The following is a 26,078-nucleotide window of genomic DNA, read 5'->3' as shown; positions in this document are numbered from 1 at the left end:
GAACATTCCATCTCTAAGGGAAACAGCAACCTGAATTTGATGTCACAAAAGGAACAGGAAAGTAATTTCTGGACAGTTTTTTCACAATTTATAAACTGGTAAGGTAAATGTTCGTACGCTATAAAGTAGTTGATCAAAACTGTGAGGCTTTCTCAAAGGAGCCCCTTAATCTCACACAGTAGGTGGGAAACTAGAAACCCATTCAATCTATTAAAACTTCTTTCCTAGTTAAGTTAAACTAGGCATCCTCCTCCAAATGGCTTAAGTACCGCCAAAGCTGCTTTAGCCATTCTATGGAGTGTGGTGCCATCTTGTGGCCACTCTCAAACTTCTTGTAACGGTACAATTCTGGGGTGTTCTCCTCCGGGGGTGGAAAAGAACATTATGATACTGCCTGAAGCCTGGGGACAGTTGAGATGTTTTCAAATGTTTTCAGAGAACATGACATTCTGGTTACTTTTATAATTTTATTGACTCTTTTCTCATACCTTTAAAACAAAAACAGCACATGAAAATAGCATCTTATCCCAAAGTCTCAACTCATTTGACTGCCTCAGAGAGGACATTAGGATTTCTCCAACTTACGTCTCTAAATAACCACTGTGAAGACTCAAGTTACATAACAAGTTCAAGTTTCTGCCCACCCCAGGACACATAACCAGTAATCGGACCCTTCTTGCCAACTCCAGGGACTCCAGTTCTCCCTGCCTGTCTTAGTTCTCAGCAGCTCTCCCCATCTGTTAAGACTCGGTCTTCCTGATGGCTGTCCCACAGGGCAGGTCAAGGCTGAGCCAGAGAGAAGTGCAGTCTGCTTCCACCACCACTCCGGTCAGCTAGGGAATCATTTTTGTCCAGTCTGCTGTCTCTACCATTTATCTCCCACTCCCTCTTCAAAACTTGCTAGCACTTTCATTTAACAATAGATTCAGAGTCCATTAAATTGCCTGAGAGGTGTTTTGAGCCTGACATACTTTCCTGAGCTAAAAAAGAAGAAAACAAAGTAGCTCTGTGGCCTTCTTGCCATAAGATCAAGTACAAAAGGGAAAAGCACTACTGAGAAGGGTAGAGCTAGAGAAGCAATGCAATCCCCTCCCTGCCCCCAGAACTTTCTCTAGTGCTAGCTCTTGCGGGTACGATAAAACAGATATTCTGGGGTCAAGGAGTGTGAGGGGAAACTCGTTCATTTTCCCCTTTTGAACTTCCCTGCTGCCCCAGTCTTTGCCTTCTTCTTAGCAGATCCCTTGGGCTCTGGCTCCTTGCGCTTAGCTGAAGAGAGCGAGCCAGTCACCTTGAAGAAATCATCCAGGCGGCCCTGGGTGCTACCTTGGCGGCTCTTGCTCAGTCGCCTGACCCCACTGCGGATTCGCTCCTCAGAGAACTGCTTTTCACCACACATGAACTTGACAAGCTCTTCTTCATTGGGCTCGCTCCACTTCAGCTCCACAGACTCTGGGTCAAGCACCTCGGGCTCCAGGAAGAGCTGCTGGGCCTCCTTGTGGAGCCAATTTTCTGGCACGGGGTACTTGTTGGGGTCAAGCCGACGCACAATCTCCTCGATGCTCTTGTACTTCTGGATGAGATCCACCGCCCGCTTGGGCCCAATGCCCCGAATGCTCTCACAGTAGTCACTGCCCAGCAGGATGCACAGATCTACAAACTGCTCCTGGTTCAGGCCCAGCTCCTGCAGAATCCGGCTCAGGTGGAATTCCTGGATGGGCAGCTTCTTGGCCTCACTGGCAGTCAGGTGCCGCATTAGCACGGGGCTGCCAAAGGTCAGGCAATCCATGTCCTCGGTGGCCGCGGCATAGACTTTGCCAGCCTTCACTAGGGCAGCACAGCTGGCCTCGGCCTCACTGGGCGCATCAAGGTACGGGACGCCCATGAGGCTCAGGAGATGCTTGCACTCATCATTATGTTGCTTGGTGACCTTTACCAGCCTCTTAGTAAACTTTTCCACCTCCTCCTCGTCCCCGGCGGCCTGAGCCTGCTGCAGCTGCTTCTCTGCCTCAGCCCGCCGCTCACCGCGTTTGGCCAGCTCACCTGACTTGAGCTGTGGCGGCTTGCCATCAAAGACATACACGGGCTTGATGCCGTTCTCCATCATGCGGATGGTGCGGTAGAACATGCCCATCAGGTGGCTGGTAGTCTCCCCCTCCTCATTCTGCAGCACATCCCCACCCTGGCGAACAGCAATCAGGAACTGATAAATGCTCATAGATGCATCAATAGCCACCTTGCGGCCAAAGTAGCTCTTGATGTCATTCTCCCGGATGGCACCAGGGGCCACATCAGCAATCAGTTTGGCCAGGCCTTGAATTCCCATAGCAATGCAGAGGAGCGACAGCTAAAAAAGGAAGGAGTAAAATAAGAAGAGGAGGATCAAGGGTTGTAACTGGTGCTATCTCACCAACTTCATGCCTTCAACTGAACAAACTGAGCACAACAAAAAGGACGCCAATTTGGGACCGCAGAGGATGAAAAGATGAACAAGACAAAGTCGCCATTCGCAAAAAAACTTACCGTCTAGCAAGGGAGTCCCCTCAATTAATACTAAGGCTTCCTGAGTATTGGGGGGAAAATTGGGTGTCAAGAGGAATAAGATCCTGCTGATGTCGACGGATTTACGGTTTCGTGGATAAGGCAGCAACAGGGCTTGCACGCGGTAAGGCCTACAAACTGACTGGGATCAAGGACCCTGCAAGTCCAGAGGAGAGTGCCTGGCCTGGCCTGAGGAGCCCAGGGATCGTAATGACAGAACCAAGCCCTGAAGGACAAGCAAATACTGGCTGAACAAAGACGACAACGAGATGACACAGGTACAAAAGCAACCATAATACAAGGCTGAATGTGCACAGTGGCAAAATAAACACGAGTTATCTATCTTCTTGCCAGTTCGTTGACAACTCATACGTTCCTCCTCTGTACTTTTTTGCCAGTCACCGAACATCCCCAAACTCATTTCTCTGGCTCCCCGCCTCTTAGCAGCTGTGATGGTCAGTTTTATGTGCCAACTTGGCTAGGCTAAGGCACCCGGTTATTTACTCTAACGCTAACCCAGGTGTTGCTGTGAAAGTTATTTTCTGACATCTATCACCAGTTGGCTTTATGCAAAGGAGATTACCCTCCATCATACGGGTGGGCCTCATTCACTCAGTTGGAAGGCCTTGGAAGCAAAAACTGAGGTTTCCCAAAGAAATTCTGCCTGAAGACCGCAGCATCAACTCCTGCATGAGTTTCTAAACCGAGCATTTCCAACCTTGCCAACCTCTACAATCACCTGAGCCAACTCCTTAAAATAAATCTTATATATGTCCATATCCTGTATCTTGTTTCCCTGGAGAATCCTGACTCGTACAGTAGCCCTGAAGAAGGACTGGCAAAGAACAACATATCTGAACGGGAGTTATGTGGCTTTCTCGTAACTGCTGCTGCTCGAGTCTCCCTTCAGTATCCCTCTCACCATCGACACTTCTACCATGATGTTGCTGGGAATTTTTAGTCTTTCCCTTTGTATCCTGTCTCCAACACTGAGTCTGAAATGTGAACTCCATGGCTCCTACCTGACCCTAGGTCCTGATCTAGGAGCCTGGCAGGCTATAGGCGCTCAGCACCATACTGCACTTCTGTGGTTCAGGCCCCTCCACGAGCACTTCCCAGGGCAGTGTTTCCCCAAACTACGGTCAGATCCAAACGACCCTCACAATTTTTTGCCACTTTCATCTAAAACCTGTACTTTCATTCACTATTTTCTTTAAATGAACACCATTGCTTTAAAAACTAAGGTAGGCTGAAAAAGAGAACTCCTCTTAAGCAGTAATGTCCGTGTCACATCCGTTATAAATGTGTTAAATGTGACTATTAAAAGGGATTTTTTGGGTGCCATTTAAAGTCATCGTGTGCCCGCTGGTGGTACGTGTCCAACACTTCAAGAACTATTACACTAGACATTTTTTTTTAAGACCTTTTCGTTGCTCCCACTTTTCACAGGCTTCTAAGGCGTAAGTGATGCTGCTACATGCCCCCTTCTACTTAAGTCCAAACACCTCAACCTGGCGTCAAGATCTTCCGTGCTTTGCCTCCCAACCTACCTTCAGTCTGGGGGCCAATGTCAAGGCTGGGACAAGGCCTGCCCTTTCTCACTGCTGCTCAGCCATGCCCTCCTCCCGCCATCCCCTAGCTCCTGCCATACACTGGGTCCTCGGAACCGTTCCTCCCGCAGAAGCCATTCGATCCTCTGGGTCCGGCCTCAGGCTGGCTGCTTTGCTAAAAGGCTTACCGAGGGCTCAGTGTCTGCTGGCCGGCCAGCCTCCCACAGCCCGCAACAGAGGGAGGTGGGAAAGGGGTCTAAACTAGTGAAGTCTCCAAAATGTTTCCCATCCAGGATCTTGGTCGAAATACACAACGGCCCCCTAAGGTGGAAGCTATTTCCCTCCTTCCACAAATGAACCAAGACTCTCGGAGGTTAGGCGACCGGTCCAAGCGGAAAGGTGGCGGGCCCGCGCTCTGGTCTGCGCCCCGCGCGCGGCAGACGGTCCCCCACAGCAACCAGCGCGAGGCGGACCCCGCCGCCCTCGGAGACGCTTCCTTCCCATGGGGTCTCACCTGGCCTTTGTGGCGCGAGGCCTCGACAGCTAGCGCTCGTCCGGTGCTACCCAGGACTGTGCTCAACCCCGCACCCTCCTCAGCTCAGCCGCGGATCCCGTCCCGCTCCGCCGCCTTCCAAAGCCCGCGCTCCCGTTACGTGACCCGACGCCGCGCACAGCCTCCTGGGAAGTGTGGTGCAGGCCCCGACCCCCTCGGCCAGTTCCCCTTGTGGCAAACAGTCCCGCCGGGGAGAACGAGCCCTCTCAGCGGCTCTGCCCTACCCTTCTCCATCGCTTGCCCCAGCCCCACATTATGCGCCCACAGGTCCCAGCCCCCGTTACCCCTGAACCCACAGGACTACAAATCCCACAATGCCACTCGCGCGGGCGCACTTCCTCTTCCGGCCGAACAGGGCCCCTGCTCCTGCCGACGTGTTATTCCGGTGGCGGATCGGCGGATGACCCTGTGCCTGACAAAATGGTGAGGGGGTTGAGGGGCGGTCCGGACAGGCCTGTGGGGCGCCCTTGGGGCCCGTTCCACACCCCCTTTCTCTCGCGAAGGCCTCAGACGCCCGAGATCCAGACAGCTGGAGGCTCCTGTATCTTCTGGCTTGGGCTAAGGGGTGGGAAGGGAAGCCCCTTGCCCTGGACTCGTTCGGCTGAGGTTTTGATCTCGCGACTTTTAAGGGGTGAGGCGTGTGAGGTGCATTTTTAATACCTTGAGCTTTTATCTCTGTTACCTGTGATTAAGGTGTTATCTCTGTTTGGAAAGTTCTACCTCCTGCTGAACTCCTACTCATCCTGCAAGGCCCAGGGCGGATGTCACCTTCTTGGTGAAGCACATCCAAGTCTCTCAGGCACTCGGCCGCTCTCTCCTGGGAGCTCCCACAACCTCTGTACAGACCTCTTGCCACATGTCATGGACTTCTTTGTTATCTGCCACGCCTCCTAGTGACCACCGTCTGACGCGCATCTAGCTCTGGGATGATGTCTATTCATCTTTGTATTCCCAGCGCCAAACACAGGGCCTGCAATTGGAGGCCGAATAAATGGCAGCGATTGTCTTTCTCATTTGGGGGTGGGGGGGGGCATACATGTTTACTGAATTGAATTCCAGTGTCTCTTAGAACAATGGGGTCAATTTATTTCTCTAGAGTTGTTATGTTCTGGACTTTAGGAGCGTTGGCTAGTGAGTGACAATGGAAGTCAACATTTGTACAGAACTTTAGGTTTACGGCCCTGCTTCACAAGCATTATCTCATAATCTTCCCTGTAAGCTTGGGAAGGAAACAAACACCTTTTGAAGGACTACTCTATGCCAGGAAGTGAGCTAGATGCTTTGACGTTGGTCATCTTTCTTAAATCATATATCAACTCTGTGAGTGGTGTTATTATAACTACTTTACTGAGAGTCCTGTTATTCAGTAGAGCCAGATTATTAACTGAAGTCTTTGGCCAGTAGATTCTGTAATAGCATAGTGTGAAGAATACAGATAGAGTAGTTGAATTTGGGTCCTGGCCCAGGCTCTGAATTACAGCAGGATTCTGAGCTTGGTGTCTACAGACGTGGCTCCTAAAATTATAGGCAAACTTTTTCTTGCCTGTGGTTTACCCTGGGGAGGATCCATACTTTTTATCACATTTTTTTCATAGTCATCAGTGGTCTCAAAAAATGTTAGGGGCCACTGGTCGATAGCTAATCAGTCACCTTCTGTGTCAGCCTCAGACTCTCAGCTGCCCTTCTTGTCTCATGTTGAAAAAGCAAAGCATCACCTTAGTTTAAAATGTCATTGTTGTCACTTCCAAATGGAATCGCTTGATGCTGGAAATACAGACTTCCATATTTCCCAGGCTGAAACAGACCTTTAACAGTCCTAGAAGAAGGGGGCTCCTTGATGACCTCACACCCTCCCTCAGGTTGAAGTCCTGCGATTCTTTGATAGCTCTGATCTCATGCCCTCCCCTAGGAGCTCGAGGCCATGAGCAGATACACCAGCCCAGTGAACCCTGCTGTCTTCCCCCATCTGACCGTGGTGCTCTTGGCAATTGGCATGTTCTTTACTGCCTGGTTCTTCGTGTATCCTTTTACTGAGCAGCCAGTGGGCCAGAGTTAGCAATGTGGGAAACCGAGGGAGAAACCATGCTGGGTACATGCACCCTGCCGGTTTTGCTCTGGTGTGGGGGTAGGGGGAAGGTAAGGAGGTTGAAGAAAAGCTGTTGATGTCCAAGGTCAGGCCTTATTTCCCAAGTTCAGGGGAGCTCAGTTTGCTCTTCAGATTTCCAGGATAGTGAACAGAAGGCCTGGCTGGACTGGAGGTTGGGGATAGGGGATCTGAAGTTGGAAAAGTGGTAAAAGAAGGGTCTGCTCAGGCGGCAGGAGATCTGAGGGCTAGTGCCAGTTCCACTGTTCACTAGCTGTGTGACCTGGAACAAATGACCTAACCCCTCTGGGCCTGATTTTCTTCACGGGCGATTGAGGGCTGGTATGGAGCAACAGAGTCCAGGGCATCTCTCCAGCTGCTCTTCCTGGCGACACTTAGCCAGGCAAGCTTTCTAGAAAGCCCTCACCCTGTACCTTTTTCCCAGAGCTGCACTGGCCAGGCTTCCTGTCCTATGCAGTCCATCCCTTTGCTTCTCCTTAATCACCCTCCAGTTATGAGGTTACCTCCACCAAGTACACTCGGGATATCTACAAAGAGCTCCTCATCTCCTTGGTGGCCTCGCTCTTCATGGGCTTTGGAGTCCTCTTCCTCCTGCTCTGGGTTGGCATCTACGTATGAGCTTCCAAAGGGTAAGAGCTGTGACAGGGTGGGCACTAGAGAAGCTTCCCGCATCCCCATCAGCAGGGTCCTCAGGCCTGTGCAACACTTTGGTTAGTGGTGACAGACTCAGCAGAGTGGAGAGGGACACCAGACACGTGTGGGGATCTGTGACCTACATTGTCATTCTAAGTTCTGCACACTGCCCAGGGCCTTGATCGGGCTCTGGGATATACTTCATAGGGCTGTGGGCGCAGTCTTCCCGTGTTCTACATTTGCGTTCTTACACACCATACACCACTGACCTAGAGTGGCCGCTGCGGAATGAATTAGAAGGGGGTCAGAATCTGGGACTTAGAACTTGCTGCAAGCCATACCATCGTGGTTAGTTTGACTGTTTGCAGTCATTAAAATCTTGACAGTGATGAAGAAAAACCCGGAAACCCTTGCTGCAGATAATCCACTGAACAGGTCACTGAGAATCGGTTTTGGTGGCTCAGCTTCAGAGTAGTGTGCCCCTCAGCCCTTGCCCCAGGAGCACAGGGTCCAGTGAGAAAAGGGGGTGGAAAGAAGGGTCATCGGTCTCATTTTGATACCCCCTCTCCTCTTTCAGGTTCCAACCAGGCGGCTTCTCTGAATTCCTGCTTTTGTAAATTAATTTTTTTTACTGTTGCTGGAGTGTCCCACCTGCTGCTACCAATAAAGGCAGACGCGTGACGCTCCCGTCTGGCGCCCATTCCGCAGGGGTGGGGTGGTGGTGGAGTGGCGCCGGGACCTATGTGACTTCCCTGGTCCCACCCCTTCCCATTTTTCTTCTGCCTTTCAGATCGTTCCTGCTGCCGGGAAGCCCTACTCTCTCTCTACCTGTGAGGGGTGAGGCGGGTATGCGAGGGGTGTCTGTCCTTGGAATTTAAAGCTCTGGGGATAGGAGGGGGCCAGGCCTATCCTCTTCTGTGTTTTTTAGAGCAGACTTCTCTGGGAACCCACACCAATCAAGTCTGCCCTGAGCCAGTCCCATCCTCTAAGTGTGGCCACCATTCTGTGTGCTGGGGACCTTCACAAGGCTCAGCTTGTCCCCAGAGGAGGTTTACCCTAGGGTGACTCCTTTAACCCAGGTGGGGCCGCAGTAGGTCCATGGGATGTGGCTCGGGGAGGGGGCTGCTGATCCTGTTCCCAAGCCTAGCACGAAGCTAAGGAGGGTAATGGGATACAAGGCATCCATCTGGCTCAGGAACCCCAGAGACTCCAGTTGGTCTCAGCCCCACAGGCGACTCATCTCCCACCACAACAGTCTCAAGAAGAGATGGGGAGGCAAGGTCAGATACAAAGCCATATTTTTACATTTATTTATATACGTATATTTACTTCAGAAGAAAAGAACAGGGACAGGAAGCAAGCAGGCCCAGGGCTGCTTCCCTCGGCCCACTCCAGAGTCAGAGTTGGTACACGATAAATACGAGTCAGCACTCAGGGACAGGAACTGGGAGTTAACTGGGAGGGAGGGGCGCTCTATGCACATGCAGGCTTTTACTGGGGGGGGTACAATATGGGCAGAGGGACTTGTGCATTGAGAGGCCCTATGTACAGCTTGAAGCTTGGGGGAGATTAGCCCAGTGGCTATAGGAATAAATGCCAAAGGGGAGAGAGGAAGGGAGGGATGGCTGCTGGACCCCACGGAGGGAATGGAGCCAAGACACCCACTTACCAGTGCCAGCCGGGCAGCTGTCAGCCTCCAGCAGGTGACCCACTCCCCTTCCCTGAAGCCCTTTTACCTTCATGGGCTTAAGGCAACTTTGGTCCAAGGTTGACCCCCCATCCTGCCCAAGCAGCTTGGAGCCCCAGCTTGGCCCCAATCCTTGCACCGAGGACCCCTCCTCAGGCATGGAAACAGCCAGCTGCTAACCAGATTGGGGCTATGCTGTGTCCAGAAGGACTCCAGGGGGCAGTGGAGGGTCACTTTCCAGTTAAGGACTGAGGGGCCACAGTCCAAGGACAGGCACCCTCACTGAGGAAGCCCCAGTGGGGCTCAGCAGTTTTAAGGCATTTCGGGAGAGTTCCCCCCAGTTTTGGGGGGGAGAGAACAGAGTAGTCCTAAGTAAGGCCTGGCCCCCTGCATGGTGTGGGGAGCCATGTAATTCCTACCTCAGAAGGAGGGAGTGGAGCCACACTGGGGAGAGAGCTGGGAGACAGGGTATCCCTATCCCCCAATTCCCCTGAGGATAAGTGCTTTGAGACCCAGGGCAGAAGGGGGCCCGCACTTCACAGGCTTCTTCAGGATTTCAGCTCCCCACAGAAAGGCCTCCCATTCACAGCTGAGAATGATAGGTCAGAGAGGGGTAAGGCCTGGTGTCCAGAGAGGTGGCAGAGTACCACAGGGCAGGGATGGCAATTCCTGTCCCCCTTATGAACCCGTGTAGACGTGGCTCAATGATTTCCACGCTCCCGTGAGCCTGAGTGTGGCCTCAGAACGCTCCAGGCTCCCACTAAGAACCGTTACTTTCACATTGGCACTTGGGTTAAGACTTCTTGGGTAACACGAGCCCACTGCTCCACCTCTGGGAGGAGAGGGCGGAGATGGAGCCTCCTGCCTGGCGTCGGTCTGTCCAGTTGGCTAGCTGAGCCCAACATGGGAACCCTTGATTTGGGGAGACAAGGTCGCTGGCAGACAAGGGAGGAGGGAGAAGCCAGAGTCTTAGTGGTCGGGAGTGGGATGGGTGTCTCAAGCTTCCCTAGGATGGAGCCAGGGCCCTGTCTCTAAGTGTCTCCCCAGGGCTCTGCACTTCTCTGGCCTTTCCACCTCCAGCCTTCCACCCCTGCCCTGGCTTAAGTGCATTTTAGTAATTACTTCATTAATAACAGCAAAAGCTATTTGTCTCCACGCACCAGCCAAGACCAGCCTGCTGCCCTGCAGGGATTCCTGCTCCTCTGCTCAGAGAATGAGGGGTCACCGATACCGTTGCAAGCCCTGGAGCCTGGGGGGGGGGGGGAGGTCACGGGGAACCTCCCTTCCAGGATACTCCAGGTTCAAGGGTCCAAGGCTGACCCGGCCCCCTGGCCCCCCGACTGGTTCGGCCAGGCACTAAGTGTACAGAAGGCACAGGTCTGTCCAACCCATCCAGGGCTGGCTTCAGCGGCCCTGGGAGCTCTTGGGAGCCAGTGCTCCCAGGGAGAAGAGACCTCCTGGACCACACTTAAAGCTTAAAAGTCCCAAGTCCAGCGTAACAGTCAAACCCCAAAGAGTCCACCACTTTGCCACCCCCCAGCCAGCAGCTTCGAGGGGGAGGGCTGGGTACTCGCCGCTGACTCGTGGATCCAGCCAAGTCTTTTAGGGCTCCAGCCAAGTCCCTGGCTGACATCAAAGGCAGCAGGTCCCCACTCCAAAAGAGAGGTGGCTCGCAGTCTCAAAAGGGGAGAGTGGTGGGAGCATAGGCTCTGGACAATCACAGGCTTACCCTTGCCTCCAGGGCCCCTGCAGCCAGCCCTCCAACCACCGTATCTGGACAGATACGAAGTGGTCCTGTCCTGGCCCCCGGCGGTCTCCCTGGCTCCCCCTGTGGTGTGTGAGGGGCAGCCGGCAGGAACAGCAACTCCAGTGTGAGGACTTCCAGTTTCCCCAGTCGTGGGGAGGGCCAAGCCCCGTTCAGTCTCTCCAAGGGAGTGCCAGTGAACAAGAGAGCTGGCGGGTGGCAGGCTCCAGTGTAACACCACCGCGTCCAGTGTGGAAGGAGCACGCGGGGCCCCGGGCCTGGCTGTGGTGCCGCCTCGGGGAAGGCAGCTCAGTCACACAGGCGGTAGAAATGGAAGTAGTAGTCTGTGGCCAGCCGGATCGGGGCCTCCGCGCTGCAGTTGGCCTGACCCTGGGTCGGGGGTGGGGTCAGCAGGAACAGGTGAGGTGGCTCTGGGGGCGCAGGGCAGGAAGCACTCCTCCTCCCCCCGCCATATCACCTGACACTGCACCACAGGTCTTGCCATATGCTCTGGGAGCCCCCCCCCCCCACATACTTTCCCCAAGCCCCACACTTGAGATGCAGGTGCCCGGACCTCTGGGGACAGACGGGGTGCCTGTACTCACCAGCAGTGCCACCCGGAAGTGGTAGGTGAATTCTCGGAAAGACAGGATAGTTACTGGCCACTGGTGGGAAGTGCCCTGGAGAGAGAGGAGAGGGTGGGGTGAAGACAGCCCCCTGGCCCTATCCCAACCAGCAGCCCTGAGCAGGGTCATTGCAGCCCTGGGCTCCAAGGCAGGTGTTCTGGAGGCTAAAGTCGGAGCTGGGAAGAGAGAAGGGAGGGAGCATGTTCTGCTTTGGGGAGCGGTGGCCGCCACCCTTTACACAGACTCTGAGCCAGGCACCCACAAGTCCCTAGCCATCCTCCCCTGGTCCCTGCCTTGCTGTCTCTTGCTGCTTTTCCTCCCCGTTATACTCCAGGCACATTGGAGTATCTCATGAACCCCATCCTCACTCCAACCCGATGAGGCCATGCGGCTTATAGATGAGGGAGCTGAGCTGTTGCCTGAAATCGCGGGGCAGAGCGGGGATGGACACACAGGGCCCCCTGCTGTGGTGCTCTCTCCCTTGCAGGGGAGCCTGAGGCCCACCTTCAGACGGCTTCCCGTGTCCCAGCTGAGGCTCTGGCTTGGCCTCCCGCTCTGAGCTCCACATGCTGTGAGCAGCTGGCTGGGCTCTCCCTCTACTCCCGTGCTCACCCACTCGGCCTCCTCTCAGGTTATTTTCTGCACATCTTTTCTCCCCAGCTAGCAAGTGCATGTTCCAAGGCCTGGGTCCACCCCCCCCATCTCCCCACAGCTGGGCCCAGCACAGGGCCTGGGACAGAGGGACCCCCATATGTTTTTGTTGAATAAAATGAATTGGTGAGAAGAAACTCCCTTCACTTGGGCGGAGAGTCACAACTCTGGGTCCCATGGGGGTCACGTGGCCAGTGAGGAACAGGACAAGGAAAGGGTGATGGTCATTTGGTTGTCAGAGCAGGAGGCAGGCCTCTACAGGGCAGGCTGAGGGAGCTTCCAAACTGGAGGACCAATCATGCCGCCGCGCCGCCCCGCATGAGTTTGAGGACCCGGCTCCTTCCTGGTTCCCGACTCCTAGCCGCCTGCCACGTGTCCAGCTCTGCCAGGAGGCCACGCGTTCCCTGGCCTCCAAACCCGTGCACGTGCTGTTCTACTCCTGGGACACTGTCCTGTCCAGCTGACCCGAATCCTGCTGCAGGTTTCGTCTTCATTCAACAGGACTTTAGGGTGGCTTTTCTGACCCCGAGCACACAGAAGGTTAGCTCTCCCTGCCAAGGACTCCTAGAATGCCCTCCACATCCCCACCACTGCGTTCATCCCAGGATAGTCCTGGTGGGACGGTTTTCTTCCCAGGGGCTCTTGGCAGGGCAGGGCCAGGGATGGGACGGAGCAAGGACAGGGCCCGGAGACACTCTGCAGTGAGCCCAGAGGCCCAGGGCCTAAAGGGTCCCTTGTGGAGATGCCTTCACTGACTCCCAGCTCCTTCTCTTCACTTGTTTGGGGGTCCAGCTGTGCCAGGGAAGCAGCAGCTCTGGGGTCTGACTGGCCCACAGCTTCCCAGTCGCCTCCTACCTGGGTGTCCTGGTAGGTGTGCAGGCTCTGTGGGAGGCCCCCCTCCTCACACGGCTCCTCCTTTGACACCAGGCTGCACAGCGCCACAGACACGGGAGACGAAGAGCTGGGGGGAGGCCCAATTAACGCAGAAATGGGGTTCCGAGTTCCTCCACCCCACCCTGCCCCCCGCCAGCCCTCCACAAGACCCCCCACCCCGCTGAAATAAGCCACAATTCCTCACACAGCCTGAAAATGACGCCTACTAGTCAGGCCCTAGACAGCCCTTTCCCATCTACCGTCCCACATGCTCTTCACACCCAGGAGGCAACAGCAGTTTCTAGATAAGGAGCTGAAGCCCAGAGACTGCCAGGGTTGCCCAGCCAGTCAAGCACAGAGCAAGGGATACAGCTAGCGTCCCCCCTCAGACCCCTTCCCCCAGCTGCCGAGGACCGCTGTGTCTGTCCATGCCCCCGTGCCACACTCACTTCATCTGCAGGGTCAAGCTGAGGTGCAGCGGGGTGCTGCTGCTGACAGGGATGTGGTAGGTGAAGTTGCCAGGCCTGAAAGGGCAAAAGTGGCTCCTTAGCCCAAGGCAACCCTGCTGAAGCCCCTTGCCTGGACACCCCCGCCCCCAGTCTGTACTGGAGCCTGTGGAAAGGGGCTGCCCCCCCTTGGGGTGGGGGGAGGGTGACGACATCTGGGCATCTTACTGCTTGGGCTCATGTCACCCGAGGGGATCTGTCTTTGGGGTGAAGGGAGGGAGCCAGGCCCACCTGCAGGCACCCCCTGGAGCGCAGTACTGGGAAGTGATGGGCATTGAAGTCTCCAGCACCTGGATGGAGGTCAGGGAGGGCACTGGGTCTGCAAGGAGAGAAGCTGTGGGGGCAGGGAGGAGGGTGACAAGGCAGGATACAAATAAGAAGCAGCCAAGCCGCTCCTTGCAAGGCTCGCATTCAGTCACTCACACCTTAGTATAAATAAGTTTCAGATTACTCTTTCCAGACCCCCATAATGGTCAGGGTCACACCACCCTCTTCCCCAGCAGCACTACGGAGAGCCGCTTCCCATGAGCCTGAGGTCTGCCTCCTTGACAGAACCTGAACACCAGGAGCTGGGATGGGTCTTCCATATCCCTTGCTAGGGGCTTCTAGTAGCCCACAAGCAGTTCTTTGTTCCTGACTGCACACATCTCTTCTCCACATTCAGTTCAGCGGCATCAACTTGGTAGCTTGAAGTCGGCCATGGTGGGAGTATTCACAAATCAGGGCCTTTTTTTCCCCCAAGGGCCAATTGTTAGACACCTACCAGCACCCCACTCGTGAGGGCTTGTGGCTTTCTGTGTTTGAACCCACCACAGACTGACTGGCTGGGTAGGGGTGGGACTGAAGTGTGACATGGCAGCCCTTCCTGGTCATCTCCGGGCTGGCTAGCGCCTGACCGCCCCCCCCCCCCGCCCCCACCTAGGAAGCGGAAGCTGGGGCCATGGAACATCTGCTGGACCTGGCACATTTTCAGCTCCATGAGGCACAACCCAGGCACACAAGGACCCCCGGAGGACCCCATGTCCTTGGGGTCACGGACAGATACCAGATACAGACAAGATGGAAGGTACCCTTCTCATATCTCTTCTGGGCAAACTCCAGTGGTCGTTCAGAGACTCAGCTCCAATGTCACCTCCTCCAGAGAGGCCTTCCTGATCACCTCCCCACCTCAGCCTGGACGAAGTGCCCTCCCCAGTCACCAGGCTGCCTGCACATCTCCTCAGAGCCCCATCACGCTACCACACTGCTGTGTTCTCAGGTCTCTGAGCAATTCGGAGTTAGACCGTGCCCGTCTTCGTCACCCCCAGTACCCTGTGCAGAGCCAGCCACAGAGCAGCAGCCCCGGAAACCGCTGGCCAGTGAGCAGCTGCCCTGTGGGGTTTCCCTATCACTTTGAACTTCAACCTCAGCAAGTCACGGTTTCTAAGCTTTTTTTTTTTCAGCCGCAAAACCCATCAAATGAAAGCTGGTAAGGAGGCCCAGAATCTAGGGCAGAGCCACTTGGCTGAAGCCCTGAAGGCTCCTGGCCTCCTCGGCGAGCTCTGGGGCCCTGGCATCAGGCAGACGTGGAATGGAATTCCAGCTCTGCCACTGCCCGGCCACACGACCCGTCTCCGTCTCCCCATCTGAACTACGGGAATGATCCCTTCCCGTAGAAAGTGTGAGCACTGACTGAGGCGAGCGACATAAGGCTGCTGGCCTGACGGCCGGGACTTCACAATGCCCAGCAGAGGTCTGTGGACTGAAGGTCCTGCACCAGGCCTTCCGGTGACTGGGCTGAGATGCACCCTGGCCAGCGAGCCTTGCTGGCTGAGAAGTTGGGGGGCGGGTAGGGCAAGTACCTGGCTGGCCCCGGGCCTGAGTGGGCTGAGCAGGGCTCAGGCCAGGCTGGGCGGCCCCTCGGCGGGTCCGGCCATGGAGACCAAGGCTGGGGCTGTTCTTGGCTTTGCCCTGCCCTCCGGGGAAGGGGACCGCAGGGCTGGCCAGAGGCTCTGAGCTCTTTGGATGCTTGGAGTGGCCAATCCCATTGGCTGACAGGCTCCAGGACTTGGCTCTGATGTTGGTGACGGGCAGCAAGGCCATCTGGCTGGGCCCTGTAGAATGAGGAATAGGCTGAGAAGAGGGAACTGGCTGCCTCCTGTCCAGCTCTCTCTAGGACTTCACCAGACTCTGGGTGACCCCCCTCTGTCTCTTTGTCCCCTCAGGGAGACCCACCAATCTTTCTCCAAAGCCTCATTCTAGGCTCCGGGATACCCTCCCCCCAAAGAGTCTTTGGGGCCTTTCTCTGGACTCACATAAAATCCCTGGACCCGAGATAGCCATACCTGAGCGGTTGGTGGAGGGGCTGGGACTGGGGCTGAGGCCGTGGCCAGGGTTAAAGCTGGGGCCAAGACTAGGGGCAGCGGTAGGGCTGGGGGTAGGTGAGGAGCAGCAGACGACAGGGCAAGGGTGGCTGGAGCACAGGTCCAAGGTGGGGATGACCGGACCTGGGGCCGAGCTGGTCAGGCCGGTGGTCACTGAGGAAGCCAGAGGCTGCGTGAGCTAGAGGCGGGCAGCTGAGCCCCCTCCCAGAACACAGTCCCCTTCCCCCCATGCCCACCCTCCAGACCCACTGCAGGCACGCACCCAGCAGCAAAGAGGGCGGTGTGCCTGGCAGCCCAGTGGTCACGGGGGACTGTCGGAGCTGGGTGGTCCCGAAGCTCTGGCTGGACCTGCTGGGGAGGGGTGGGCTGAGCTCAGAGGGACTGCGACAGCCTGGACAGGGAGGCCGGGAGTCCCAGAGAAGCGGGAGGGACAGGAGGAGGTGGACCGGGATGGCGGAAAAGAGGCAGGGAGCAGGGTGGCAGGAGCCAGAGGTAGGAGGGAGGGGGCTTGGTCCAGACACGTACCATGGGCACATGGCCTCACTCCCCCCAGGGTGTTGGGGCCGGAGCAGGGCCAGAAGACAGGAAGTGGACACACCAAAAGAGCTAAGGGGCGGCAGAGAGGAAAAGGAGGGGGGACAGGTGCAGGGGAGGAGAGAGAGAAAAGACACGGTCAGAGATAGCCCCGGAGCTGAGGTGACAGTGGGCAGACAGAGCCCAGGGTCCCACCCTGGCCCTTCTCCCCGATTCCCCATTCCATCCTGGGCCCCTCAGATGCCCCCTGACTCACAGAGGCCCAGCTACCTCAAGGAGCACTGAGTAGAAACATGGGCTTCAGCGGGGACTGCGAACTGGCTACCCCTCCTCCAGGGAGACCTCCCCACCCACCCCTGCAAGCCTGGGCAAGCTGAAAGCCTAAGGCGCGGTCCCCTTTGGAGGAAGCAGCTTCCACACTCCTCTGCCCCTGGGCTGCCCACCAAAGCCCCGCCTGTCCTGGCAGCTTGGCTGGCAGCCAGGCCTCCAGGGACATACCCATCAGTTTCTACCAGGTCCTCCTCGGTGCGCAGGCTCAGCACGTACAGTGTGGACATGGACACCACGCTGGGAGCCACAAAAAAGGGCCACTATTAGAGCTGGAGCCACGGTCCCGGCCCTCTCTCTAGGGAAGGGTCCGTGGCCCTTGGCTCCAGGGGCCGGGCTTGCGAATGAATGATGCCTCTCAATGGGTCTCCCCAGCCCCAGGGGCATGGGACAGAAGGAGGCAGCCCACTTCCTTCCCCGAGACCTCAGCCAGGTCTCATCTCCCAGCCACATCTTCCTCTTCCTCCAGGCCTGGGCCCAAGGGCAGCTCCACTTCCTCAGCCAGCCTCCCCTGGAGCCCGGGGCACAAGTTACCTGAAGGCCATGACCACCACCAGGGCAATGATGGTTCCCTGCAGGAAGCGCTGGCTGATGCAGGCCTGGTCTGGGACCACAGAGGACGACTGAGGACCGAGAGGAAAAGGGGAAGAAGCAGAAAAGGGCCAGACTTAGGGAACCCACGGTGTCACTTGGTGTGGGCTCTGCTGGAGGTAGGGGTGCTAAGGTCTACTCATCCCTACAGTGGGGGGCAGAGGGGTGGATAGAGGGAGAGGAAGGAGAAACGGGGCCAGAGAGCTAGAGAGCTGGGGGGAGAGAGGAGCCCTCGCAGTCAAGAGAGCCTGGAGAGGGAGGGCCCAGTCCACCCTGCCTCCCACCCGTGTCCACCCTCACCTTGCTGGCCACCTTGGGGGGCCTCTTCTTGTGGGGGACACTGCCCGCCCGGCTGAACTGGCTCCCTGCATGGCTGCAGCGAGAAGGCCAGGGTCAGAGGTGCCTCTGGGAAGGGGGTCTTGCCCCTGCCTGGCCCACACCCCCACCTGAAGGCGCCCGAGCTGCCCGTGGACTTGAGGCTGTCCAGCCGCCGCAGTTTGGCCAGCTTGTGGCTCCAGCGCTCCAGCTCGTCAATGCGCGTCTCCAGGTTGTCCGTCAACTTGCACAGCTCCTTCACGGCACCCACGTTCTCCATGAAGATGCGCTCCTGCCGCGGGCGATGGGCGCCGTCAGCCCCCAGGAGCCCTGGGCTACCGAGAGCAGCAGGGGAGCCCCACGACCCACGGCCACATGCAGGCCCTCCAAGCTTCCCTCCCCAGGCCGGCCCCAGCTCCACCCCCAACTCCCTGTGCCTGCCTGCGAACAGCACCCCCACCTCTCCACCGCTGCTCCGGCCAGAACGGCCCTTCCCACCCCTGTCAGAACACCGTCTCTCAGAGGCTCCCAGCCTCTCATCTGAGGAACGTGGTGTCTCACGCTTTGCTCCTTACTATTCAGCCGAGACCAAAACATATAGCTTCATCCTCACCATAAGCCATGTTTGAGCCTTGCCACTGCCACCTGAGAAGGGCTTGGCAGTGACTATCTTTAGCCCCCTTTCTAAGGGGAGGACAATGACCCCCAGTGGGCTTCCTCTCACTGTGGACCACGCAGCCGAGTCCCCAGCTGGCCCTTGAACGCTCACACCCTTCCCTGGGGGGTGGGGAGGGGGCTCTGGACGCTGCATGAGAGAAGACTGGGCTGCCCCCACCCCCTGCACTCAGCGCTCCCAGTCTCGAAGTGGGAGATGAACTCCCTCCAGCTGGCCCACCCCCTGCGTTTGGGCTCCCCCAGTCCTCCCACCCTGCAGACCTTGTTCACCACCAAGAAGTTCTCTATGGTTTTCCCATTGGCAAAGACCACATCTCCAGTGTCCTTCACGGCCTCGGGCAGGATCTCCTTCACTTCCTGGGCGATGACACCTGGGGAGTTGGGTGGGGAAGTGGGGTGGAGAACGCCCACAGCACCATCATGTAAGGAGGCGGCCGGTTTGAGGAGGGTGAAATTCTGGGGGCTAGAGATTTGGGATCCAAGGCGTCCTGCACCAGGGGGCTCCGTGGGACAAGTGTTCAGAAGGTTGCAATTCTGGGGCTCAGGTGTGGGGTTCCCCCGCCTGGGGCAAGGGTGGATTCCTGGGAGGAAGGATCCCAGTGGAAGCGGGCAGAGATAAAGGCAGGATTCACCTAAGGAGCCAAGGATCCCCGGACCACAATTCCCGGACTTCCAGTGTCAAGGGGGGACCCACCCGGCACCGGGGAGGCCCGATTTTCCAAGGGCTGAGGGGTGGGGCTTCTAGAGGGCAGGATTCCTTGGGTAGGAGTTCCAGGAGTCAAGGAGAGGGGTTCCTGGGAGTGGGGTTTCCAGCGATCTGGGACGGGGGCGGGGTGACTGAGGACCGAGGTTGTCGGGTTCCCGGGCCCCAGCCCCAGTCCGCGCAGGCCGGTCCCTACCCGTCTCTGGCGCCGTGGCCTCGATGCCCGCCGTGGCTGCAAACTCCGGCTTGTATCTGTAGTGCACCAGCCGCATGCGCGAGATCCTCTTCAGCTGCTCCGTGGTGTCCACCTGCACCGGAACCAGCACCGAGACTGAACCCCTCCCCTCCCGGGCCCATCCGAGGTGAACCCCGGAGCTCAAGAGGGCGGCAGCCCAGGCTCTGCAGCGTGGTGGGGAGACCCGGCAGCACCAGGGTCGAGCGATGCACGAATCTAGGGCCTGCCTCCCTCACCTCCTTCCCCTGCCACCAGGCCCTTCCACCTGGCCCCGCCCCTCCACGAGCCCCGCCCCCACAAGCCATCCGCCCCTCGCGGCCCCACCCGGCCACCCGCGCTTCTCGCGGGTAAGTCAGCTCTCCCCGCCCCACGGTCCCGCCCAGAGCCCAGAGCCCCGCCCCCACCTCCTGCACGTGCTCCTTGGCCCGCAGGTCCGAGGGGTGCATAAGCGAGCCCATGACCTTGACGTTGCCGTGCACCACCAGCGCCTCGTCAGGCCGGTCCGTGTTGATGCCCACACGGCCATGGTGGAAGACCGTGTCGGGCACCTGCGCCCGCTGCCACAGCACGTCGCTGTCACTCTCAAACTGGCCCGGGTTGGAAGCCTAGCACAAGTTGGGGGGAAGGGGTTGGATCAGTCTCAGGGGACGGGGGACCTGCAGTGCCCTGGCCAAAGGGGAAATCCTGCAGCCACCCCTCCAGCTCCAGGCAGGGATCCTCACCCCACCATGCCCAACTTCAACTGTCCCTCCCACTGTGGCCCCTTTCAGTCACTTGTGGGATCTCAGAAGGCTACCCAGGTCTTGTCCACCTCCACCCCTGTGAAGGAGACACTGGCTCAGAGTGTGGGAACTTGCCCAAAGCCACCCAGCTAGGGCCTAGCAGGATCAGCACTCTAGCTCCTGACTCCCCAGAACCCCAGGATTTTTCCTGGCTGCTGTTTCTCCCAGCTCTGGGGAGGACCCTTGATCCCTTGGGAGGAGGTAGCCCTCACCCTCACGATGATGCGCTCTGAGATCTGGGCAGCCAGCGTGTAGTTCTGGTTCTGCGCATGGGCCTGGAGGGCCACCACCAGCATGAAGTACCTGGGGCGCACAGGGGTTTAGAGGCACCCAGGGTCCTGCCCCACCTGCCCCTGCCCGCCGGTCCCCCTTCCCATGTCCCATGTACACCCACCAGGCTCCCAGCACCCCCCCGCGGCAAGAGGGCACGCACACCTCATCCTACAGAGGAGGAACCCGAGTCTCCACTAGGGGGCAGAAATTCCCCGGGGCCCACAGCTGGGACACCACAGAGCGGCTTATCTAGAAGCAGGGCTTCTGCTCTCTCAACCCTAAACCCAATAGCCTTAGGTGTGAGGCTCAGGTCTCTCTTCTGTAAAATGGGTCCGTGTGCAGCGGGTGCTGTCTTCCTGCCCCTCCTCCTCAGAAATGGAGGGCCCGCCGGGGCTGGGGTCCAGCCTGCTCACCTCTGGTCAGGGTTGGGTTTGCCCTTCTTGCGCATGTTGTTGGCTGTGGTCTCGCTGAAGTGCAGGCGCCCCACAGTCACCTTCGTGACCTGCTCAGGGGGCAGATTGACCCTGCAGAGGAGAGGCAGGGGACTCAGGAGGCAGGGAGGGGCCTCGAAGGGCCAGGGGCACAGTCGGGAATGTGCAGGAGGCAGATATGGTGGGTGCCTGCCTGGCCCCCTCAGCTCCCAAGCCAGCTCCAGGTCCAGCCCTCCCAGGAACCTCCCCCCGCCAGGGTCAGACACTTACGTGACAGGGTTAAAGGGCCGCTTGCTCCGGTCTGACTGTGACTGCTCGATGTTGATGGACTGGTTCAGGGCCTCCAGCTGGGGAGAAGCAGAGGCCGGTGACCCGTCAGGGCCGAGGTCCCTGGCTGGGTCTGCCTCCCTTTAGCCGCTCAGCCCCAGACTGGCCCAGCCAGAGCTCCCCCAGAAGTGGAGGCGTGGCCCTCCCCCTCAATGAGGGCATAGTCACATCACTCTCCCAGCTCCGCATGCACCCACTCACGCATTCCGCGGACACACGGCCCCCACATTCCCACCCACACACACCCCCGCCTCCGCACACATCTCCCAAGCTGACCTCCATAAACACCCACTCCCACCCACACCCACGTCCCCGCGGCCCCTCCGTGAGCAGCAGCTGACCCATGCCGAGGCACCAGGCCCAACTCCCCGCACCGAAGGAAACACACCCAGCCGCGCCACCAGGGAGCTCACAGGCTCCAAATCAACCGCTCTCCCCCAGGGGAAGAGCCTCAGGACAGGTGTCCCCAAGGACCCAGGACTGTAGCAGAGTCAACTCGAAGGCCCCGGAGCAGTTTGCCAGGAGAGGAGGGTTGGAATGGGCATTCTCGGGGTGTCCCAGAGCAAGGGAGCTGCCTCTGGAAAGCGGGGGCTGGGGATGGGCACAACTGGTCTGGGGCACAACAAATGGCAGGCCTGGAGGGAAGGGCTGGGTCCCAAAGGCCTCTGTGGGCTAAGCTCAGAAGTCAAGGCTTTGCTGGGAGGGCACCAGGAGCTCTGGAAGAATGACGATTGTCATGTCCACTGGTGTCTCAGGGAAAGCATGAGCTGGTGGCCGGCGTGGAAGTACTGTGGTCACTTAGACGAGGCGGGGGTATGGTCTGGTCCAGGGAGAGGCAGAAGGGAGAAGAGAGGGGAGAGGAACCGGGTGGGCAGTGCTCTAGGGGAACAGCCAGGCCTGGTGCATGATGAGGTGAGGGCAAGTGAACCCCTGGATTTATGGCTTAGGTAACCAGGGCCCTGGAGCCCTACTCCCTGAGTGGGGGGCCCCGGAGGAGGGGAAGGTTGACAGGGGGTTCATTTGGGGATGGTGAACTAAGGCAGCCGACAGAAGGGTCAGGAGAAGGGTGTGGGCTGGGGGTGTAGACTTGGGGTCCCCTGGCAAAGAAGGAATCAGGAAGCACAGCTGAGAAGGGGGCTGAGGAGGCTGACAGTTAGGGTGCAGGAACACTCACTTTGCCTTGGGGTCTTTCCTCTCCCTACACATTCCTGGCTTTCCTCCCCTCCCCTCCTCGCTGAGCCCCCAAACCTGCCTTCACTCCGTGCAGTTTCAGGTAGAAGCAGTCGAGCGGCTTGAGGCCTTCGGGCGTCTTGACGTACTTGGGCTCGCCCAGCATGCCGATGTACACTGTGACCTGGAAGTGGTTCTTCTTCTGGCACACGAACGCGTCGTCGCCCACCGAGAAGTTGAAGCCCTTGTCGGCGTCCACGCGGTAGGTGAGCATGGGCCTGGGGGCAGGTGAGGGTACTCACCAGAGGCCCCCCCACCAAAGCCAGGCCTGGAATGTCCCTCCCCCATGCCTGCGTTCCAAAGCGATGTCCTATCCGGTACCGCCCAGGATCCTCAGACCACTCATGGGGCTGCCCCCCACTTGTCAGAAATGGAAACAGAGTTCCCGGAAGGATTTGAGCTCAGGTCTGTCAACTCTTCAGCCAATATTCTTTCCTCTACGTGGCTAGGCCAGGTCCAGCCTGGCGATGGGGGAGGCAGGGCAAGACCCCTGAGGCCCACCAGAGGGGAGTGAACGCCTGAGGAGGGGGCTCGACCGCCCCTCATCACACTTGGCTCCTTCCCAGAGTGCCGCCTGAAGCCCCCTCCCTCACAGGAGATGCGGTGAGAGGGGGTGCGTCTGCAGAGCTTCACTGGCCTGACAGCTGGTTGCCATGGAAACGGTGGAACCAGGCGCCGGCTCGGCACTGGCCCAGCCCTGGCCCACTGGCTTGCTCAAGCCCCCAGAGTCGTCATTCCGACTGCTCCATCTGCCCAGGTGGGGAGAGGGGCACTCTGGGCAGTGCAGACTCAGCCACAGTTTACCCATCTGTTGCTTTGGGCAAGGATTCCAAGTATGGATCCTTTGGGGGACCTCCAGGTGGTGGGAAAGGGGGCAACTGTTAGCCCATGTTCACCCAGGTCCCCAGGCACAAGCAATGCCCCTGATGCCCAGGGCCTGCCTGGAGGAAGATGGGCAGAGAATGATTCCAAACTTGAGGGAAGGACCTGGGGGCCTGGCTAACATCTACAGGAAGGCCTGGGGCTCCACCCACCTGCCTGCCCCAGGGGAACACCCAGGAAGTACATGGGCCACACTGGGGGCCTCAGCGGCCAGCTTCCCGGCCCTAGGGCCTGAGATGGCAGGGCTGGCCTGGAAAGCACGGTAGTAAGATTGGGGGGGGGGGTCCTCATCAGGCCATAAGGGTGGGATCCCCAAAGACCTCTCCTCCCATCCTGACAGGGCCTGAAGGGATCCTTTAGCCACTAACAGTAGCTGGAAACCCCCAGCCCCAAGGGCTTCTGGCTAAGAAGCCCACACAGCCTGGGGCGCCCAAGTGAAGCCCACACAGCCTGGGGCGCCCAAGTCCAGGAGGCTATCCTCAGCCACCCTGCCCAGGCCTGGCAGTGTCCAAAGGGAGTCGGTGAGCCACGCTCTCACCCCCACTGGACTTCTGCAGGAGTTAGGGCAGTGGTCCCGGAGTGTCCTGGCCTGGTCCCAGGAAGCTGAATCCACATGGGTGGGTGCTGAGGGAGAGCTAGGAATGCCTGGACAGCCTGTCCTCCCCCACCCCCTCGGCCCTCCCTTCCAGGGAGGGGGCTGCTGGAAGGGCCCTGCCAACACAGCTTCCTGCTACCTTCCTGGAATGCAGAAGGAGTGGGGGAGGAGGAGCCAGAAAACACCCATCCACCCACTTCTCCGGCCTTGGCTCCCACTGGCCCCTCCCTGACAGACACCACCTCCTTAAGGAGGCCTCGGGCGGGCCCACAAGTCGGGAACCCCAAGGGCCTGTCCTGCTTCCGCCCTGAGCCTGCTGCTCTCCTGTAACCCGGGCCCTTGTGGTGCCCAGTGTGCTCTCAGGCCCTGCTCTGGGGCCATGATGCCAGGGCCGGGAAGCCCTGGATGCGGTGGCAGGAGGGGTAGGGTGGTGCCCAGGGCACTCACAGCTCCTTGTAGTTCGCGTCATACAGCGTGGCCCACTTGTTCTGCTGATGCGGTTGCCACTTGATGGACTGGTAGTTGGGGTCCAGGTAGGAGCCACTGAGGCTATCATTGTCCTGCAGGAGACCTGGAGGGAAGACCACGTGGGCTGTGGGCCCCACTCCCCATCCTCAAGGGTTGGCCCCCTGTGAGCTCCAGCAGGCCAGGCACATACCTGGTGAGGGTGCCCCTGGCGGGTGCCAAGGTGGTGTCTGGACCCGGGCGATGCTGAGGGGCAAGGAGCCGGGCCCAGGTGAGAGGGGGCCCTGGGGAGGCCAGGGTGGGGATGGGGCTCGAGCTGGGTGTGTGGGCAGGGTCGTTGCGGTTCCGGGCTCCTGTTTGATCATTCCATTCAGCATCTGGGCATTGAGGGTGCTGGGAGGTGATTCGGAGTGCTTCCTCTTCTTGGAGGGGTGTGTGGGGAGCCTGGGGGCGACACAGAGTCATGCCATGACTCCAGGGGGCAGAGCCTTCTGCCCTCTTCCTGAGCCCCCTTCCCCTCTTCACTCCGTTTCCACAGGATATGCCCAATCCAGAGGACACCTCCTCCAAAAAGCTGCTGAGCTTTTCCTCCTCAGTGCTCCCCCATCGCTCTGTAATGTCATTCTCTGCTTCTGTCGCTCCTCTCTACCCCCCAGGTCATGGAACCAGGAGGGCAGGAGCCACACCTGACTTGTCTGTGTGTCCCCATCAGGCCAGCCATGGGCCTGGCGCACAGAGTCCCCCAAATCATTTGTGGAATGAACAAGCCGGTCCCTTCCTTGGGGTGTCCTTCTCAGGGCCACTCTTTATCATGGGGGCTCCACGGAGAGCAGCCTCCGAGGCCGGAAACAAGCCCCAGGGAGCACGGGCCACCAAGGCTGGGATGGAGAGTTCCTTGGGGAGGGGGATGTGGAGCCTTGCCTTGAACTAAACCTTTCATGACACCTCGATGTGTCAAACAAACAGATAAAAGGACAATTCCACTGGTTGGAGTCAGAGCGGGAGCTTGGGTCCGTGGCTAGAACTTCCTCCAGAGCCCCGGACAACCTGAGAAGGCTGCAAAGTCACTGGTGTCTGGGGAAAGGCACAGCCCGAGGTTTAAGTGCCGGCTCTGCCCCTTCCTAGTTCCATGACCCAGACAAGCATTTCCTCCCCCTGGGAGCCCCAGTTTACCTATCTGGGCAATGGGGGTGGCCAAGCTCACCAAATAAGGTAGTCCGAAGCACCTGGCCACGGCTATAGGGCTGCTGGGTGGGCACATCCATATACACGTGCTGACCCCCTTCTCCGGGGGGCAGAGCCTTCTGCCCTCCCAGCTCACCCCTGTCCCCACCTCCATCTCCGTCCCGCCTGCTGCTGCTGCCCTGGCCCCCCGCCCCCGAGCCCACCTGCCCCAGCCTTACTCAGCTCCATGCTGCTGGAGCAGCTGGTGTAGCATCTGGGACTGCTGCGTGTGGTGGAGCTCGCTGGGCACGAGCCCCTGCCCCATGGCAGCATAGGGGGGCATCGGGGGCTCGGCCTTCATGTACAGGTCCCGCTGCAGGACAGGATAGTGAGGTGGCGGGGGCGGGGGCGGCGGGGGGCCTGGAAGGTGGGCCGGAGGTGGAGGCGGGTGCTCTAGGCGGGAGGGCACTCCCACGTGGCACAGGGTCTCGGGGGTTATGGTGCGCAGGAGATGGGGGTCTGCGGGAGAGATGGTGGGGGGTGGGCATCAGAGACCTACATCACTCGTTTCGGGGGCACAGGGTTTCCCGTTTCCCACCTTCTCCTGAGACAAGCCGCGGGGGCTGCCCTCCCACCAACCCCACTTGGGAGGAGGGCTGGACGGCCTGAGGCTGGCCACTAGAGGCCCCAGCAGGGAGACAAGCCCCTGGGGGGGGGGGGG

At 58.6% G+C, this 26,078-nt stretch overlaps 3 protein-coding genes and 1 long non-coding RNA gene across 5 annotated transcripts in view; 2 read left to right on the top strand and 2 right to left on the bottom strand.

Moving 5' to 3' along the window:
• Nucleotides 1–453: 453 nt before the first annotated feature.
• On the bottom strand, nucleotides 454–4,755 carry FEN1 (flap structure-specific endonuclease 1). Its single transcript, XM_008707492.2, has 2 exons — nucleotides 4,603–4,755; nucleotides 454–2,344 (listed from the first exon to the last, which is right to left on the bottom strand). The coding sequence occupies exon 2, from the start codon at nucleotides 2,321–2,323 to the stop codon at nucleotides 1,181–1,183; it is 1,143 nt and encodes a 380-aa protein (XP_008705714.1). The 5' UTR covers nucleotides 2,324–2,344; nucleotides 4,603–4,755; the 3' UTR covers nucleotides 454–1,180.
• A 126-nt stretch (nucleotides 4,756–4,881) lies between these two features.
• TMEM258 (transmembrane protein 258) lies at nucleotides 4,882–8,059 on the top strand. Its single transcript, XM_008707491.2, has 4 exons — nucleotides 4,882–5,064; nucleotides 6,551–6,660; nucleotides 7,237–7,374; nucleotides 7,956–8,059. Exons 1-3 carry the CDS (start codon nucleotides 4,897–4,899, stop codon nucleotides 7,361–7,363), a joined length of 405 nt encoding a protein of 134 aa, XP_008705713.1. The 5' UTR covers nucleotides 4,882–4,896; the 3' UTR covers nucleotides 7,364–7,374; nucleotides 7,956–8,059.
• A 2,278-nt stretch (nucleotides 8,060–10,337) lies between these two features.
• Nucleotides 10,338–26,078, bottom strand: part of MYRF (myelin regulatory factor) — a 28,584-nt gene continuing 12,843 nt past the window's right edge. Inside the window, exons 4-26 of one of the 2 annotated variants that reach the window (XM_040639202.1) lie at nucleotides 25,597–25,876; nucleotides 24,387–24,637; nucleotides 24,176–24,299; nucleotides 22,274–22,469; nucleotides 20,965–21,041; nucleotides 20,677–20,787; nucleotides 20,203–20,293; nucleotides 19,613–19,813; nucleotides 19,170–19,281; nucleotides 18,532–18,641; nucleotides 17,727–17,887; nucleotides 17,581–17,653; nucleotides 17,224–17,312; nucleotides 16,861–16,929; nucleotides 16,354–16,434; nucleotides 16,091–16,176; nucleotides 15,790–15,981; nucleotides 15,307–15,558; nucleotides 13,697–13,799; nucleotides 13,409–13,483; nucleotides 12,942–13,047; nucleotides 11,415–11,489; nucleotides 10,338–11,199 (exon numbers count right to left, since the gene is read on the bottom strand). In XM_040639202.1, coding sequence (XP_040495136.1) covers nucleotides 11,119–11,199; nucleotides 11,415–11,489; nucleotides 12,942–13,047; nucleotides 13,409–13,483; nucleotides 13,697–13,799; nucleotides 15,307–15,558; nucleotides 15,790–15,981; nucleotides 16,091–16,176; nucleotides 16,354–16,434; nucleotides 16,861–16,929; nucleotides 17,224–17,312; nucleotides 17,581–17,653; nucleotides 17,727–17,887; nucleotides 18,532–18,641; nucleotides 19,170–19,281; nucleotides 19,613–19,813; nucleotides 20,203–20,293; nucleotides 20,677–20,787; nucleotides 20,965–21,041; nucleotides 22,274–22,469; nucleotides 24,176–24,299; nucleotides 24,387–24,637; nucleotides 25,597–25,876 — 2,996 coding nt within the window. In that variant the 3' untranslated portion in view covers nucleotides 10,338–11,118. Of the gene's footprint in view, nucleotides 11,200–11,414; nucleotides 11,490–12,941; nucleotides 13,048–13,408; nucleotides 13,484–13,696; nucleotides 13,800–15,306; nucleotides 15,559–15,789; nucleotides 15,982–16,090; nucleotides 16,180–16,353; nucleotides 16,435–16,860; nucleotides 16,930–17,223; nucleotides 17,313–17,580; nucleotides 17,654–17,726; nucleotides 17,888–18,531; nucleotides 18,642–19,169; nucleotides 19,282–19,612; nucleotides 19,814–20,202; nucleotides 20,294–20,676; nucleotides 20,788–20,964; nucleotides 21,042–22,273; nucleotides 22,470–24,175; nucleotides 24,300–24,386; nucleotides 24,638–25,596; nucleotides 25,877–26,078 lie in introns of both variants that reach the window. The other variant, XM_040639203.1, reaches the window with a different exon arrangement.
• Nucleotides 12,260–14,872, top strand: LOC121104779. Its single transcript, XR_005837142.1, has 2 exons — nucleotides 12,260–12,626; nucleotides 14,388–14,872. It is a non-coding gene; the product is annotated as an uncharacterized LOC121104779 (long non-coding RNA).

This window comes from Ursus maritimus, unplaced genomic scaffold (assembly GCF_017311325.1).
Source record: "Ursus maritimus isolate PB19 unplaced genomic scaffold, ASM1731132v1 scaffold_23, whole genome shotgun sequence".
Taxonomy (NCBI): Eukaryota; Metazoa; Chordata; class Mammalia; order Carnivora; family Ursidae; genus Ursus; species Ursus maritimus.
Note: the sequence above shows the minus strand (reverse complement) of the source record. Positions and strands in the feature narration are given on the sequence as shown.

What these genes read in the sequence shown, in the direction of transcription:
- FEN1 (XM_008707492.2), bottom strand. Translation starts at nt 2,323, where the DNA reads ATGGGAATTCAAGGCCTGGCCAAACTGATTGCTGATGTGGCCCCTGGT.
- TMEM258 (XM_008707491.2), top strand. Translation starts at nt 4,897, where the DNA reads ATGCGCCCACAGGTCCCAGCCCCCGTTACCCCTGAACCCACAGGACTA. An exon ending in ACCCTGTGCCTGACAAAATG is followed by an intron (nt 5,065 to 6,550) that starts GTGAGGGGGTTG and finishes GCCCTCCCCTAG; the next exon opens with GAGCTCGAGGCCATGAGCAG. An exon ending in TTTACTGCCTGGTTCTTCGT is followed by an intron (nt 6,661 to 7,236) that starts GTATCCTTTTAC and finishes ATCACCCTCCAG; the next exon opens with TTATGAGGTTACCTCCACCA.